Source organism: Pteropus vampyrus, unplaced genomic scaffold (genome assembly GCF_000151845.1).
Source record: "Pteropus vampyrus isolate Shadow unplaced genomic scaffold, Pvam_2.0 Scaffold38, whole genome shotgun sequence".
Lineage (NCBI taxonomy): Eukaryota > Metazoa > Chordata > Mammalia > Chiroptera > Pteropodidae > Pteropus > Pteropus vampyrus.
The window spans coordinates 392,567-411,317 of NW_011888819.1; the positions used below are offsets into that span (position 1 = coordinate 392,567).

Here is an 18,751-nt window from a genome sequence, read left to right on the forward strand (position 1 = left end):
CAAACTGAGACATATAAACCAATTCATGTGCCCAAAAGAACAAACTGACATCCATGTAAGTAAATCCATCTTAGAAGGCAGTTGAATAGGGCACAAATAGGGTAGTGTTTTGTTTTTGTTTTTGTTTTTTTCTGTTATATTTCTGTGGCCTCAGGGGAGAAATAATATTTTTTAATTATTATTTTTTTTTACTTTGACATTTTATCTACAAAGAAACTTGTAAATACAATATATTGTAGGTAAGTTAGCATTATTTACTTCACCAAATATGGACTTGTGTACTAACTGAATAACAAAAAGGAAAAACTCCTTATTTACAATGAAGACCAATTAGTTATGCTATTGGTTTCTGGTGGTGAGGATCTACCCATGGAGAATAATAATCCAGAATATCTTATATAATAACACAACAGTACTATTCCATTGTTAGCTATTGATAAATTTAAAGAATAATTCCACCCTGCGGCATTAATCATGGCGACACTCAAACTTTTGTGCGTACCTGGGAACTTAATTGGTTTGACGGTCACATATGATTAAAGAACAGCACATTCAAGATCAGAAAAATGTGTTGCCTGTGGTACCCATGTTTTAGAGTAAATGGTTAGTTGGTTCATCTTTAAAAATAAATCTTTAAACATCAATGTAAGTAAGGTTAAGTTTGTTATTAATTACAAAAAAAAAAATTCTTTACTCAGTAAGGAGAATTAATCCTGACACACTCCATTTTTTAGTTTCTCCAAAGACAAAAATATGCATTTATAATGCTATCGCTATTATAAGCATTCCATATAAATGCAGCTTTTGAATATAAATACACGGGAGTAGATGTGCACTCGATGCCAGTATGGAAGTTTTCTGATGTGGTAATTAGGGAGAAGACCTATCTAATTACTAAATTCACACAAATGAGCCTTGAGAGATTTTTAGATCTTCTAGCAGGAAAGTTCGGCAATTTGTGTCCTCTTAACTGAGGAATGACTCTTGTCTCTAGGCAAAGGTTTGCCTTTTTTCATAAGCTGTTGTTTAAAAAGACAGTATGTGTCAGTAATCTAAAAAAGTGACTCGAATTCACCTTGACCATGATTGCTGTGCCTCATCTCTCAGTCACGGTGACCTCAAACCCACTACTAAGTGGACAATGGTCAGAGCCTTTCATATACATTTTTAAAAATTAAACCCTGAAAGATACTAATAAGATGGTGTTTAATGTGCCCATTTTGCATATGTGGGAAGTGAAGCTCAGAAAAGTTACATGTGAGAGCATTATAACCAGATAGTGCCAAACTCATGAGTCCTGGCTACAAATGTCAGCTCTTGTGCTTTACCATTCAAATGATCTCGATATTGAGAGCTAGAGTCAAGAACACTATTCTATATATTATTTTTCCAAATCAGTATGTGCCATCAAAAGCACGTTTTCAGAGAAACAATGATAGAAGCCACCTCCTCAACTGAAACTCCTCAAGGAACTTAACAAAGTCAATTTATCCAAATAATGTGGTCAAGATTGAGTTATAGAGTTCAGTAACATTATCAAGCTAAAACGCTTTTTTCTTTTTGGTAGACTAGTCCAGGAATTTTCACTTTCTTTTCATGTATAAATACATTCTGATTTCAGATAATCAACAGATAAAAAAAAAAAAAAAAGCCTTGGGAAATGACTCAATCATAAATTAGATTGTCTTTCTTAATTAAAAGATCAGAAAAATATGAATTATGTCAAAAACATTTATGTATGAGAAGATAACCATAGATAAAAATAGTAATATTAGGAACAAGTTATAAACATAAAAACTCCCTATATATGTTCAATAATATGCTGAAATTCACTTAGATAAGTCTCCAAGGAGATATGGCCTCATTTTTATATAGCATCTATCAAAATATATGTGCTTAACACCTTTAGTTTCACACTAATAAAAGATAAAACAGTGACAGGTAGTCTCTTTGGATGTGGATATTAGCAAAGATTGTCAAAGCTTTTTAGGTTACCATACTTCACTGGGAAAGACACATTTAAATATGATATCCTGAGGACAAATTAGGTTTTGATTTTAGATTGTATCTCCAAAGAATGCAAAATATTTTTCAATTCCAAAATTAAAAAATTTCAACATTTATCACTTCTAAAAATGCATTATTAATGTTAAGTATTTACATATACATATTTTGGTTTTATGAAATAAGATGGCCATAAATAATTTTTCCCAATTGCGTGAATTCATTTATGAGTTTTTAACAGCAACTTTACAAGGCTAATAAACAAACATGATTCCTAAAGAGGCAGTTGACCCATACTGTGAGAAGAATTGAGCAAAAAAAGACAAAATTGACTTTGGAATGACAGTTATCTGAAGGGTCTGATACAGACATTACATATTTTATAGGTTGGTGGGAGAACTGCTTGGTAGACAACTAAATAACATTCTAACGATATGCCATAGAAACAGTTCTGAAATGTGAGGAGGAGGATGGGCTACAGAGGGAACCAACACCCAGCAGCAAAGATACATAAATGATAGATCCGACAAGTAACAATCACTTCAGCTCCTGATCTTTTCAATTTAATCAAGGTTGGACCTTCTAACTCTACCATGTTTGCAATAATTGCTACTCTAGAAACCACAACTCTCACTCCCTTGGGAATTCCTGCCGTGTTCCTGTCACCTCGCCCAGTGCTCTCTGCTCCACTGAGGTGGGCTGTGGAGATGCCCCCTGCTCTCGTAGTAGAAGCCTGGGCAGCAACTCACTCCATGACAACTATCATGAGCCCCACAGTGAATCCACATGCTATCAATCAACCAGTTGTGAAGCAGCGTCTGGAGGTCTTCAGGCTGCTCTCCAAATGTTTCTGATGTGTTCAGATGCCACCAAGCAACTAGCTGTCTTCCGGTGGCATCTTGTGGTTCCAATTCCTTTCATCCAGCATCCTGTAGACAAACTTTGAGTTGTTATTTTACAAGTTGCCAGTCCTCTGACTGTCAACCTCTGAGCTACCTGACCTATGACCATCAACCTGAGCTACCTTTCCTATGACATCAACCCCTGAGATATCTGCTCTATGGATGCCAACCTCTTAGCTACATGTCTGCCTGCTATAGACTGATAAACTATGCAAACAATTGCCTCCCTTGAGTGACTGGTAATACCCTTATTAAAGGTCATTATGAATAGCTGGAAGCAAACTCATGTTTACTGTCTGAGAGAGCATTCCGGTTCACGTCGATGGCTCTTCCTATTCTACATGGGTTATGCTAACTCTTATAATTCTGTACTAAATCTCTTTAACAAGATCTTGCTTTAGGAATTCTTATTACTTACTTTTACAAACAAAAATAGCAAAAAGTTTGATATTTTTCAGCCTAGATCAAATTTGTTTCCTCTATTTTTTTCCTAATTAAAGCACAGCTTGGCATTCAAACTGTGCTCTTTATTTGTTATTTATGTGTGCCTTATTTTGTGTATAGTTATTCTCTTGGGTTATGCAACATTGATGATTTTTGTACTCTGGATTAGGTGTGTAGAATATTAAAAGTGTCTAGACGTAAAAAAAACATGTTTATTAAAAGAGACATGAAAAAATACTAAAGTATATAAAACAATATGACTCTGAAACTGTCATGCAGGATATGGGTACATTTGGGGATTGGCATTAGAATCCTTCAGGTAATAGCAAATGTGGTCTTACAAGGACTTTACTAGTTAGAGTAGGTTAAGTGTTTTAACAAAATAAGTCCCCCCTCCACCCCGATATATGATGGTTTAAACAAACCTTTATTCTCCTAACAATACTGAGCAAGGAACAGTCAGAAGGAAACCCTCATCCATGACTACAAAGATGACCCTAAGAGCTGCATTTCTTTGGAGTTAATTATGTAATTCAGTCTCTTGGCCTTATCTAACCATGAGAGGCTATTAGACATAACATAATTGTGTGTCCAGGAAGAAGAGGAAAACATGAAATTGGTAGAGCATGTGATAGTCTTGGGACAAGCACTAATCTGAGATAGATTTGAGTAGAAAAAGAAAATCCCCACCTACTGCCACATTATACCTAAAGTTTTGATTTACAACTATGAAAAATATAATTTTATTGTTTTGCAGAATTCAGGCATTTGATGCTCTTGCTTTTGTTTACCAAACCTTATCGTGTTCAGTATTTTCAACTTGCACTGTGACGACAGGGCAGGGAACACTCGCCTTCCAGATGTGGCTCATAGTTCATATTATTTGCCTACTGTATACATTGAAATTAATAAATGTTTAAAATATGATGATACACCAGATGTTGCTGTCAACTCCTTGAGTGTTTCTTCTGGGACAAGTTGATATATGCATGACAAAAACAAAGAAATTCCCAATTTCCATATTGGGGTCAATATGAAAAAGTCATCATATTTTTAAGAAAGGATGAGTGAGGAATTGACAAAGTGTATCCCATCCCTAACTAACTCTTCCTACAACCAGGACAATTAAGCCAATATGAAAATGACTTTCAATTCCTGTATCAGCAAGAGAAAATCGAATGGAGTGTTCGAGGCATCACGCATGAACATGAGTAGAGATGCAGAAAGTATCTCTGAAACAGTGATTCCTCATCTGCTATAAGCAATGCAGTCACGCTCAGGTGGCACAGGAGGGAAGGTGTTCCAGAAGGGGAGATGCTCGTGCAAAGTCTGAGATTTAAAGCTGAGTTTTCAGATATTTTGAGTATTTAAATAAAACTGAAATATGGGGGTCCTAGAGTAGGGTAATGGAGAGAGGCTGAGAAAATATCTTGGTGCCAGATATTGAAAATCCTATGTACCCTGTTCAGATGTATGGACTTTATCATGTAGTTGCAGAGGGGCATAGAAATCTGTGCTTTACAAAGAACTTGAAAGAAAATTTAGGGAACGTATTAGAATTATGAACTCTAGGTAAGATTCAGTTAATTAATTAAAAGTGTTAATTAACTATTATGTGAAAAAGAAAAATCACAAACTCTCAGATGTAATTTTCTTTGTTTTATATTCATTTCATTATATCCTCAATCAATTGTCTCTAACAAAAGATTTAACTTCTCAGTTGTTTTTTTGTTTGTTTATTTTTAAATCTCAGACTATTGAGCCAACCAACTACATGGAGATATAACAAACTTAAGAATGTTTCTGTAGACAATGGGAGGTATTACAAATGGAGTTAAAAATAATAAATTAAAACACATGTCAGCTAGGTATGTGTGGTGGTCGCTCCTGTTTTTGTCATAAAGATGTGATAAATGGTTCACGATACCAGGCTTTTCTCAATGACTTGTCTTGCATCTTGATAACTCTAGCCTCACCAGTGTCAGATACATTTCAATCACAGTCTAATGAAGACCAAATCTATTTTCACTATGGATTAGAAAGAAAGATTTTAGTCGCCTTTTTGAAGCTCATACATATGTAGTATGTCTACATACTGAGGGAGAAGTTTTATAGACTAGTTGGTTACCACTTGTTTTTGAATTTTATAAAGTACAAAAAAAGCAAAGAGAATCTTAAACTAAATCATGAGGAATGTAGGTGTGGCACACACAAAAAAATAGTTTCGGTTGGGAGTTACCCAAGTGAGAGGAAGAATTTTCTTTGGAAGCATATAAGAGTTTGAGAGATTTCATTTATCTGGAGGGCTTAACGTTCTCAGAGGAGATGGGAGAATTGTCAAATAAACCTCTCAAACACTTAACTCTCCATGGTTTCAATCTATCTGTTATTTTTATTTCTATTTTTTACCAGCAATAGGCCTCACACTGATGTGAAGGGATTTGAAGCTTCTTTGAGAAGGAATGTGGTATACTACTTTGAAAATTCTCCCCGTGAGATGTCGAATATTATTTCTTCCCCTACCTGAAACAAAAAAAGGGAAATTCAGAGGAAAGACCTTACATTCCCTCTGCACCAAATGTTCTGCTTTTTGTGATGATTCAAAAATATATACAAATAAAATATCAAGAAAATTGTAAGTGTGCTCACCATCCTCCCATGCACATACCCTGCATGCTTACATAGGTGTGTGAGATCTCCTCACTTTTCCTTGAAAAGCTCTGTAAGCTTTTTCAATATCGTTCCTCAGGAAAAATATGTCAGCCTTCCAGGCTCTTCAATGGGCAACACAGGGACAACAGGAATGGTGGGAAAAAAAGGATTGTGCAGAAGGAAAGTGACTTCATTGCTACTGATGTCACCATACTTTCCTTAGGCCATGTTTTTGAAAGGAACTGAGACTACTGTGTAACAGAAAAGCAACCACCAAAAAGATCATCAATGATGCTTTCAGAGGCCAAGTGGCTACTTGGAATCTTTACTCTTCTCCACTTATTCTCAACTATATCATCTTTGACTACTTGGGAAGCATGTTGAAAAGAGATAGTTCTGATTTAAGAAGACTTCTGACTCTAGGAAATAGGTGTTTATAAATATTAACTTACATCTTTGTGGGAGAATCCAAAGTAAGGCCCAGAGATTGTTATTTTCATGGCGTCCAACTAAGAATACTTCAGACATCTTTCTCTCTGTGATATTAAAATTTTGCTTAATCCTTGCTCAGTTTAATTGCATAAATATTAAATTGTCTAAGTAAATTATCTCAAGTGAAGATATTCATTAATTCTGAAATGCTAGTGTACAAGTTGATGGCTTTTGTTATCATGATTATCCTTTTAGTTGAATGCCACCAATAGAAATGTATGACATTTTTACTAGTAAAAACAAGTATGTCATAAGTGTTACAATGTAGAACTATTACATACATTACCTCAAGTCTTTGGAAATCAGACTCAAATTTAAATATGAAAAATATTAGGTTGTCAGGGTAGAGTCCTTTAAGATGTACTCTAAGATAATCACATGAAATTGACTGTCAAGACAGATATCCAGAGAACAACATCACACAATTATATTCTCAGTTGAGTATTAAACATATAGAAGACAGTAAAACATTTTCCATCTGGCAAATCCAAAATACAGGAACTATTTTAGTACATCAACACTTCCTCAAAATATTACAACATTCTCTTCTTCAAAGATGAAGACTCTGCCTTTCTAACTAGGTTGTTCCTTGTGGATGATGATTAGAATAAACATCCTCCATATGGACTCTTTTTAATTAAGCATTATTGAGGGGTAGAAACAGAAGCATAACAGGTAAAATGTACGGGTGATTATAGCATACATTCTCAAGCCTGATAAACAAGGGAAAAATTAAGATGGAAGATTTATAGAAGATAAAAACTGGACTTATTTTGGGATGGGCGGAAAGTCATCTTTATAGTCTGCACGACAATGAGCTAAAGAGATGTTATGATGCAAATCGATATAAAATATGGGAGGAGGACAATCCAGATAGATCATCACCAAGGGATATGGGCAATCTGGTTTAGTTTTATGTAGACTTAAATAAGCTGCTGTTTTGGGCTTACCTGAAATCCTTACTTCAGATTCTACTATGTTATACAACATCTGCTGGTCTATAGCACCCTATAGTTCTCACTCTTTTGGAAGTTACTGCCATGATCTGGTTACCTCCTTCACTACTCTGTACTCTACTGGTGTGAACTGTGGTGATGCTCTCTGCTCTCCCAACCAAAACAGAACATGGTTTCTGGAGAACTTCCTAGACACCTCTGGCCAACTTTCAGCTACCAACCATCCAGCTGTGTGCCCACAACCTGTGAAATTTCTTGCTATCTTTTCATTAGTTACTGTGTCTCCAAGCCCTGCAAAGCAACCAGTTGTTTTCCCATCAGTTCTTATCTCTCCAGTTCCCGTCAATCATCAACATATAATAGACCTCAGAACTATTTGTCCAGTAGTTGTTACGCCCAGAATCGGCTCTTACAGCTGTCAACCTCAGAGCTGTGAATATCGACCAATGAATTTTGTATCCAGTACCTGCCAGACTTTGAGATAATTTCTCCCGTGGTTATCAACCTCTAGATTATGTTTCCAGCTTCAGACAGATGGACTATATGTCTAATAGTTTTCAACCTGTTCCCTATATATACAAAAGTTTCCAAACAGCTTCTTCTTCCTTTGGGATTTAGTAATCTCCATTTACTAGAAGATGATGCTGAATTGTCATTCCAGCATCTTGCTAGATAGTTTTGTAAGAGATATCATCTTTAGGTTGATGAATTGTCTTTAAGTTGATGGATCATTGTGCTTCTAGTTCAGTTAGTGTTTTATTCTGTACTTTTTTACTTGATCAAATTCTAAGTGATTTTAAATCCTGATTTAGTCACCAGAACATTCTTGCTATCAGGATTCTTGATTTCTATGCCATTAACATGTTCCGTTAAGTAGAAAAAAAAGTCATTATGGCTATCTCTAAATATAATCGTTTCAAATAATAGTATCTTTTTATTCTTTATTATTTACAATGAAGTAAAAGCCTTTTAACTTTTGCTAAATTTTTTTTAAAAAAGCAAAATAATCTGAAAAAGAGCAAGCAAGACTAATGCATCCAAGGTCCTGATTAAACGTGTCATACTAGTTGAGAATTAAATGTGCACTGTATTTCCTAACACTTAAAAGTAGAATTATAAAGGTTCTTTAGTCAGAATAGACTATGTTTTATCACAGCAACAAAACACTTGAAAATTCCAGAAGCTTAAAATTGAAATGGTTTCTTTAGCTCTCATATTACACATTCATTGTTTAAGCTACAAAATCACCCTCGTTCTTGGATCCGGGAGTAAAGAATTTTCACTATCTAGAATATTATATGCAGGGGCAAGATAGTAAGAAAATTACCCACCAACTCTATATGTGTCTTCTAATATATTATTGAACAGGGTAAGTCACAATGTCCACTCTACCTTATGGGGTTACCCACAAAGGGGTTACATAAAGTTTAGTTCTGAACAATAGAAAGTACAATGTTATTTTTTCTTTTTGAGTTAAATTTAAGAAGCTTTTCCTTACACCTTCATAAATCTTGGCATAGAGAACATTACTATTACTTGGAACTTATTTCTCTCGTGTGTGTGTGTGTGTGTGTGTGTGTAACTATTTAGTTCTTTCATGTACTCAGTAGGAACTATTCTTTGTACAAGAAACTTCTCATACCCACCATATTGATTACTTTCAGTGTGCTACCTTACCACTAGATAATTAGTAGTCTCCTACGAATATATCTATAAAAATATTATTCTCCCCATTTTTGCAGATAAAGGAAATTCAAATAAGTCAAGCAACTTGCCCAAAGACCCACTTAGTTAGATTTCAAAGATTTCCTTTATCCTCATATTACCTACAGTCTTCTTCAGTTAGATGATGACTAATCTAGAAGTCATTTGGAAGTTGTCAATAATTTGGTGACTATAATCTTCAACTTTAGAACTACCAAGTGTAAACTGAAAATAAAACTATGTATTTCTTCTCTGCCTCAGCCATAGCCCACCTTTCTCTCTGGGTTGACTACTTTTAATGGTATATGCACTTACATCAGTGAAAACTTTGTGAGTTTTAATTCCCATGTAGATGGTAGGAAATACCTTCAATGAATTCAATTCCTCCAAATTAAATTATATGTGTGTATAATTTATAGATATTGAATATATATATATATATATTCAATATCTAACATATAGATCAGAGCAAGTTGTCTAGCCTAAAACTTAGCCTCCTCTGGTGCATTTGTTTATTTTCCCTCTTTTTTAGTTCTGATGTACTCATACAAAATGTATAGGCTTTAGATGAGATCCTATAATAAAACAATTATTGTTATAATAACAAAGATTATAGGCCGATGATAATGATAAAAGTTAACATCAATTATATATTAACTACATTTCATAACCTTTGCTTGACTGACTCATTTAATCCTCACAGACAGCTATGAAGAAAATACTATTATTAACTTCTGTAATAGAGTTACAGAAACATTTGGTAGTTAATTAATACTCCAAGTAAGCATCAGAGATAAGATTAGAACTCAGGAAATCAGCAGATTAAGCCTTTATTTTTAACAATGATACATGACACAGAGAATATGTGTTGACTAAGAGGAACCATTAGTATTCTGTTGTCAGGCCTGGCATTTTTCTTAACTATATGGAGTAGAACTGTTCATTGTTGGCATTGACTTTTAGAGGAGACAAAGATTATTGCAGGACTGTGTATTTGCAACATCAAAGTAAATTAATAGTAATAGCGTATTTAGTCTAATGGGTGAACGAAATTTTCTAAATTAAAGCATTAGGAAATCAGAAAGAAAAGTAACATTTAATTTGCATCTACTGTGTGCCATGCCTTTTCTTAGATATTTTCACATTTATTATCTCATTCCATCCTCACAACAGTCTCACATAGTGGATGCTATTAACTATGGTTTTACATAAGCAAGTACTGAGGTATTGAGAGAGAACAATTTTCCAAGGTTACACACTAATACATCTAAATATTACTAAATAGGGGGTAATTTATAACTCATTAAGTCACAGTCATGACAGTTCCATCTCAAATGTTTAATTCTTATTATATCCTGTATTTCATTATATTCATTCTGTTTTTCTGAAAAGTTAAATACAAATCAAACTAACATTCCTGTCTTTCCACTCATTCATGTTATTTAAAATAAACCTTATCTTCATTTATTTAAATTTTTAATTTTGCTCATCTGCTCTTCAGCTTTTGAAATTATTTATGATTTATATGCAAAAGTAGCAAGGGAGTCCACCATTTTAGGTTACCACTGCTAAGTATAAGAATAATTTTGACTCAATATTTACAATTTAATCGCTGTGTAAGTGTGGATTTGCATATAATTTGCTGTTTTGAATCATAGGATCGCTGTTGTATCATTTAACAGCACTCTGGCAAGTGGAAATAGAACAAAATTGTATATATATATATTAGCAAAAAAGGAAGATAAAGTTTCATCATGACCTAAAGGGTTAGAAGATGACCTCCATTATTTTATTTTTAAGAGCCATTTACTGGAACATTTAGCTTTATTTGATCTTCTGTGTTTACCCTAAAGGATTCTTAATCTTTGGAAAAGACTGGAAAACAGTTTCATAACTCTTCTTTAATGAGTTGCAAAGAATCTGCTGCCTCATTAGACAAGGGAGTTTTTTTCTTATTCTTCAGAAGGCATGGAAATTTCTTAAAATTACCTGATGGCTAAAAAGCTTATTTCTTGCATCTTAAACTTGCTCTGGATGTAGGGTACAAACTCCTCAAACTACATAAAGACTATCAGTTAGAGTTAGTTATAGTTTTCTGACAAAATGTATTCATTTCCTATTGCCACTGTAACAAATTACCACAAACTTGGCAGTTTAAAACAACAGAAATTTATTCTCTTACAGTTTTGGAGGCCAAAGTGCAAAATCAGTTTTACTGAACTAAAGTCAAGGTGTCAACAGGGCTGATTGCTTCCACAGTCTGTAGAAGAAAATTTGCTTCCTGCATCTTCCAGCTTTTAGAAGTTGCTGGCGTTCCTTCAGTTATGGCAGCATTGCTCAAATCTCTGCTTTTATCATCTCTTTGCTTTCTCTCTCTCTGATCTACTGACTCCTTTTTTATAAGGACTTCTGTAATGATATAGGGCTCACCAAGATAATTCATCTCAAGATCTTTAACTTAATCACGTCTGCAGAGTTCCTTTTGTTACATAAGGTAATATTCATGCATTCTGAGGATTAGGAAGCAGGCATCGTGGTGGAGTAATTCTATTCAGCTTTCCACATATAGAAAATATTACAAATAGGAGAATCAATGGAAGGAAAGATTCTTCTAGTAATTAAGTGAAAACAGAGTAATGAATATTTTTGTCCAAAGCCTTTATAGGGCAATGCCACCCAAGGGACAATATTCCTTACTTCTTGCTTAAATCTATCATTGTTGTGAACTTGATACTTGCACTGTTACTGATGCTGTCTGCTCAGTCTCTTGCCAGGGTGGAGACTAAAGTAGAAGACGACTCTGTAGAGTTATAATTCACAGAAAATGATGGATGAGTGGGAAGCGATGGTTATCTATGAGTGTGATGAGTGGGTAAGAAATTAAACCATAAAAGCAAATGTGAGGAGTTCAGCTAACTCTGCCTTTGCAAATCTCAACTGTTTAGAGTATTAACTATGCCAAAATAAATGTAAACATGTTGTAAAGACTCATGCTGCAAATATTGGTTACTCTACATTATTTATTGTGTTGGACTTACACTAGTGTGAATACTATTAATTTAAAATACTCTGCCATTACAGTTGACTGACTTATTCATTTTTTCTCTTTAAATCCACTACAAAGAAGCCTAAAATAAGACTAGCAGTAACTATGGTATAACAGAGATGCAGAAATAAAGGTCCATCAACTGGAATCTTCTATATATTACGAGGATCCAGTAACTTAGTAGAAAGTTGGCCATCAACTGCCTTATGTATTTTATTTTCTATTTTGCCTGTCTCAGGACTGAGCATTTCTGCACAAAATCTCAGGATGCTCTATAGCCAAACAATTTGCTGGAAATATCATTCCCTGATCCTGACCATTTTTACCTGAGGGACACTTCACAAGACAGCAAGATTTGCTTAGTAAAGAGCTTCTTGCAGAATAAATTTGTCACCTTACACAGTAAATACTGGGAGAAGCGCTGAGAAAACGCAGATTAAAAATAAATGTTTGGAGAATACCTGTAGGTTTAAATTGGTGTGCATTTTTAAAATTTAGCTGACAAGCTGAGAACATGGAGAAAAATCTAATTGTCTTCTCTGAGGACACTGTCTTTTAAAAACTATCCCTATAGCTTATCCTGTCCTCTGTCTGAACTCATTGCTGTAATAAATGCATCGCTGTTTCCAATTTAGTGGAGGCTATTAGTATGCATTATAGTTTCTCTTTTCAAGAACAAAATGTCAATTCTTTAGTTTAAATTAAAATCTTAAAAAAATTTTCTTCAAGCCTTCATCATAAAAAGTGAAAAGTGTTTTTTAATATGTACAGTACCTATAAGAACTATATAGGTTATTCAAATAACATTTTTAAACATAGTCACTCCCCTTTGTGGGTATAGACCCAAAATAATTACATTCATCAACACAGAAATAAATTAAAGTCCATGTGAAAAGAAAAAAAAGCAAAATTATTCTTGAATAAGTAAAACTTATTTTGGAAGAAATGTTAAAAAATGTTATGCTTCTTACAGCAATTGGATTTTACAGCAGAGACTATAGAATGTAGAATGTATATTTTCATCAATTAGCAAGGTACAATCTTGAGAAAATGGTCTTATTTGATATTACATATTGCAGAAACTCTTGAAGAAATGGATATCATAAATGTCTTGGTTACTTAGCAACCACTGATGCTTGGAGACAAGTTCGTTTTTGGCCTTGTGTAGGTAGGTCACTAAGTCTCGCTGGGATTGCAATGAGTATTATAGATGGAATTCTCCAAACATGTTAGATGAGACGTTTTCACCAGCGCATGGTCTGGCACAGCTAAGAGTATGATCCATATTTTGGGGGAACGACTCTTTGTCTTAATGGTTTAATGTCTTACCCTCTCTTATGAGCAACAATGTTTAGACAAAGTGGCTTATTTCAGAATATAGGATCGAGTCATGTCGTATTTTACTATAGTCAAGAGTAGAAAAGTACAGGTTCCTTGTTTTATTTGAACCCTTGTTAACCTTTTAATAACCATGTTGCAGGAGACCGTAGACACGCTACCTCTCGTTAACCACCGACAGATGAGAGTTTGCCTATGAACATTAAAATCACTATTCACTGAAGCGATGATCTTCGGATGATGAGTGATGGTTGATGGCCAAAGTGGTGATTATACAGGTTCTTTGTTTATTTTGATTCTTTGATACTTTGAAAAATCAAAATAAACTTATTTTTACATGTATGTGGAAACATCAGCAGTGGTAGCTAAACAACACAGTAATGAGATGTTGCTGTGTGAGAAGGAAGGGAGTCTGGAGAGGCTGCAGGCAATCGCCGGGAAGGATATAAAAGCCCTCAGACCACAGCCTCACCATCCCTTCACGGCCATCGCTGAGTGTGCACTTAGGCTCCATGTCTCTTCTGGGCTATCCTGGGGATTGCAATGGCAGTGGCACAGCCTACAGAACTCACCGTTACATACCAATGACTCCTTCTGTTGGTTTTTGCTCCAGTGATGTAAGCCCTACCTTTGGAGTCTGCTTACCCAGTAGCTACCAAGGAAATCTCTGGCTCCTGAATAACTGCCAAGAAACCTATGGTGACATCCCAAGCTATGAATCTCCCAGCTGTGAGCCCAGGACCTGCACCACAAGTTGGGACTCATCATACTGCTCTGTACCCTGCAACTCTCCAGCAGTGGGCAAGGTATGCATTGCCTGTGAAACTACCAACACCGGACCCAGCCCCAGCTACAGCCCATGCACTCAGACCAAGGGGTATGTATCCCATTGCTCCACACCCAGCCGATGTGCACAGAAAGCCGGCCAGACCTTCAGCAAAGGCTCCCAATGCTTTGGGCAACTTAACTGCTTATCCAAGAGTTTCCCACCTTCATACCACTGCAGACTGGGTAGTTTGGGGTATAGAAGATACCAAAATCTTGGCTTCACACCAAGTGGCTTCTCATTCCCCTGTTATGCTGCCAGCAGCTGCCCATCCTCAAACTATTTAATAAGAAATTGCCAATATTCTCATTATAGGCCCATACATTGCCAACCATTGAGCTGTTTTTCTAGAAACTTCTGGTCTCTGAGCTGCATGTCAAGTACCTTCCCTCCTCTGAGGTATTTATGCAGTGGTTGCAGACCTCTGAATTGCTTCTGATGATGTATCGCATTTAAAGCTGCTGGGAATTGTTTAATAGATCAGACTCTAATATTCTGCTGAATTACTTCATGTGTCTAAAGAATCTTGTTAAATTAACCTCAAATATATCTCCAGGACTTATTAACTACACCTGCTAGCTTTTTTTTTTCTGTAGCTCCATTAATGGCCTTTGAGTTGAAGGCTGAAAGTCATGTTACTGTTTCTGAGATTTACTGAGATGGGCTTACTGAAGAGATTCCACACAACATACAACCATCACCAGCTTTCTAATTTTTTGCTGTCACCGTCATTTGTCTGCCTATGCAATCATCACCTACCTTTCTTGATGAAATGGGGCCTGCTTTGTTTGAATGCTATTTCCAGCACACCTTTTTCAGACCATTTTGCTTCCTGTCAAGTTTTGTCAGCTGTTGAACTAGCATCTTGCTAATACACCGAGATAACATTCTCTTAAACATATCGACTTGAGCTATTTCTTCCTTCCCCTACTGGCTGATTATGGGATGTGCAAGCAGCAATGTCCAACGGGTTCAAAATCAGAAGAACTTCAGCAAATTCTTTCCTTCAAAGAAGCTCTAAAACAGAATGGCCTGACACTCAGTTTTTGTCTTCAGTGCCTAAGAGAGAGCCTTACCAGTAGCAGAAGCACAAAAGTTATTTGTTGAAAGAAGCTTCTTGCAGAATAAATTTGTCACCTTACACAGTAAATACTGGGAGAAGCGCTGAGAAAACGCAGATTAAAAATAAATGTTTGGAGAATACCTGTAGGTTTAAATTGGTGTGCATTTTTAAAATTTAGCTGACAAGCTGAGAACATGGAGAAAAATCTAATTGTCTTCTCTGAGGACACTGTCTTTTAAAAACTATCCCTATAGCTTATCCTGTCCTCTGTCTGAATTCATTGCTGTAATAAATGCATCGCTGTTTCCAATTTAGTGGAGGCTATTAGTATGCATTATAGTTTCTCTTTTCAAGAACAAAATGTCAATTCTTTAGTTTAAATTAAAATCTTAAAAAAATTTTCTTCAAGCCTTCATCATAAAAAGTGAAAAGTGTTTTTTAATATGTACAGTACCTATAAGAACTATATAGGTTATTCAAATAACATTTTTAAACATAGTCACTCCCCTTTGTGGGTATAGACCCAAAATAATTACATTCATCAACACAGAAATAAATTAAAGTCCATGTGAAAAGAAAAAAAAGCAAAATTATTCTTGAATAAGTAAAACTTATTTTGGAAGAAATGTTAAAAAATGTTATGCTTCTTACAGCAATTGGATTTTACAGCAGAGACTATAGAATGTAGAATGTATATTTTCATCAATTAGCAAGGTACAATCTTGAGAAAATGGTCTTATTTGATATTACATATTGCAGAAACTCTTGAAGAAATGGATATCATAAATGTCTTGGTTACTTAGCAACCACTGATGCTTGGAGACAAGTTCGTTTTTGGCCTTGTGTAGGTAGGTCACTAAGTCTCGCTGGGATTGCAATGAGTATTATAGATGGAATTCTCCAAACATGTTAGATGAGTCGTTTTCACCAGCGCATGGTCTGGCACAGCTAAGAGTATGATCCATATTTTGGGGGAACGACTCTTTGTCTTAATGGTTTAATGTCTTACCCTCTCTTATGAGCAACAATGTTTAGACAAAGTGGCTTATTTCAGAATATAGGATCGAGTCATGTCGTATTTTACTATAGTCAAGAGTAGAAAAGTACAGGTTCCTTGTTTTATTTGAACCCTTGTTAACCTTTTAATAACCATGTTGCAGGAGACCGTAGACACGCTACCTCTCGTTAACCACCGACAGATGAGAGTTTGCCTATGAACATTAAAATCACTATTCACTGAAGCGATGATCTTCGGATGATGAGTGATGGTTGATGGCCAAAGTGGTGATTATACAGGTTCTTTGTTTATTTTGATTCTTTGATACTTTGAAAAATCAAAATAAACTTATTTTTACATGTATGTGGAAACATCAGCAGTGGTAGCTAAACAACACAGTAATGAGATGTTGCTGTGTGAGAAGGAAGGGAGTCTGGAGAGGCTGCAGGCAATCGCCGGGAAGGATATAAAAGCCCTCAGACCACAGCCTCACCATCCCTTCACGGCCATCGCTGAGTGTGCACTTAGGCTCCATGTCTCTTCTGGGCTATCCTGGGGATTGCAATGGCAGTGGCACAGCCTACAGAACTCACCGTTACATACCAATGACTCCTTCTGTTGGTTTTTGCTCCAGTGATGTAAGCCCTACCTTTGGAGTCTGCTTACCCAGTAGCTACCAAGGAAATCTCTGGCTCCTGAATAACTGCCAAGAAACCTATGGTGACATCCCAAGCTATGAATCTCCCAGCTGTGAGCCCAGGACCTGCACCACAAGTTGGGACTCATCATACTGCTCTGTACCCTGCAACTCTCCAGCAGTGGGCAAGGTATGCATTGCCTGTGAAACTACCAACACCGGACCCAGCCCCAGCTACAGCCCATGCACTCAGACCAAGGGGTATGTATCCCATTGCTCCACACCCAGCCGATGTGCACAGAAAGCCGGCCAGACCTTCAGCAAAGGCTCCCAATGCTTTGGGCAACTTAACTGCTTATCCAAGAGTTTCCCACCTTCATACCACTGCAGACTGGGTAGTTTGGGGTATAGAAGATACCAAAATCTTGGCTTCACACCAAGTGGCTTCTCATCCCCCTGTTATGCTGCCAGCAGCTGCCCATCCTCAAACTATTTAATAAGAAATTGCCAATATTCTCATTATAGGCCCATACATTGCCAACCATTGAGCTGTTTTTCTAGAAACTTCCGGTCTCTGAGCTGCATGTCAAGTACCTTCCCTCCTCTGAGGTATTTATGCAGTGGTTGCAGACCTCTGAATTGCTTCTGATGATGTATCGCATTTAAAGCTGCTGGGAATTGTTTAATAGAGCAGACTCTAATATTCTGCTGAATTACTTCATGTGTCTAAAGAATCTTGTTAAATTAACCTCAAATATATCTCCAGGACTTATTAACTACACCTGCTAGCTTTTTTTTTCTGTAGCTCCATTAATGGCCTTTGAGTTGAAGGCTGAAAGTCATGTTACTGTTTCTGAGATTTACTGAGATGGGCTTACTGAAGAGATTCCACACAACATACAACCATCACCAGCTTTCTAATTTTTTGCTGTCACTGTCATTTGTCTGCCTATGCAATCATCACCTACCTTTCTTGATGAAATGGGGACTGCTTTGTTTGAATGCTATTTCCAGCACACCTTTTTCAGACCATTTTGCTTCCTGTCAAGTTTTGTCAGCTGTTGAACTAGCATCTTGCTAATACACTGAGATAACATTCTCTTAAACATATCGACTTCAGCTATTTCTTCCTTCCCCTACTGGCTGATTATGGGATGTGCAAGCAGCAATGTCCAACGGGTTCAAAATCAGAAGAACTTCAGCAAATTCTTTCCTTCAAAGAAGCTCTAAAACAGAATGGCCTGACACTCAGTTTTTGTCTTCAGTGCCTAAGAGAGAGCCTTACCAGTAGCACAAAAGTTATTTGTTGAAAGAATGACAAAATACTCTTATAGATTTGTCATGAGTAGTGATAATCTCTGTTCAGGATTCTACAATAATTATCCTCTGCTGAATTGTTGCTTTCTGATTCTGGAAAAGGTCCTGATTCATAGTTAATAAACTAATTTCTATTGGTAAAAATGATTTTATTATATTTTATTTTAGAGTCACTAAAGTTTTATCAGTGTTCTGGCCAACATGCATAGCATTGTCAAAGCACTAGTTTCCTGCCATCTAGTTTATATTCTAAATTAAAAATATAAAAAAGGTAGAATGTAAATTCCTAAGACTTTGATTTGTTCTATTTTTGACACATTAAATGGCATCTATCTTAGAGTGGTTGTTATTGATATTTACATAGGAAAATTTG

General features: G+C 35.9%; 2 protein-coding genes across 2 annotated transcripts; both read left to right on the forward strand.

Annotated features, from left to right (window-relative positions):
* Window positions 1-14,041: 14,041 nt before the first annotated feature.
* On the forward strand, window positions 14,042-14,803 carry LOC105290790 (keratin-associated protein 24-1-like). The gene has a single exon (XM_011358183.2). It carries the CDS (start codon window positions 14,051-14,053, stop codon window positions 14,801-14,803), a length of 753 nt encoding a protein of 250 aa, XP_011356485.1. The 5' UTR covers window positions 14,042-14,050.
* Window positions 14,804-16,948: 2,145 nt separating this feature from the next.
* Window positions 16,949-17,710, forward strand: LOC105290791 (keratin-associated protein 24-1-like). Its single transcript, XM_011358185.2, has one exon. The coding sequence runs from the start codon at window positions 16,958-16,960 to the stop codon at window positions 17,708-17,710; it is 753 nt and encodes a 250-aa protein (XP_011356487.1). The 5' UTR covers window positions 16,949-16,957.
* Window positions 17,711-18,751: the final 1,041 nt, after the last annotated feature.

Coding starts and splice junctions, on each gene's coding strand:
- LOC105290791 (XM_011358185.2), top strand. CDS start 16,958: ATGTCTCTTCTGGGCTATCCTGGGGATTGCAATGGCAGTGGCACAGCC.
- LOC105290790 (XM_011358183.2), top strand. CDS start 14,051: ATGTCTCTTCTGGGCTATCCTGGGGATTGCAATGGCAGTGGCACAGCC.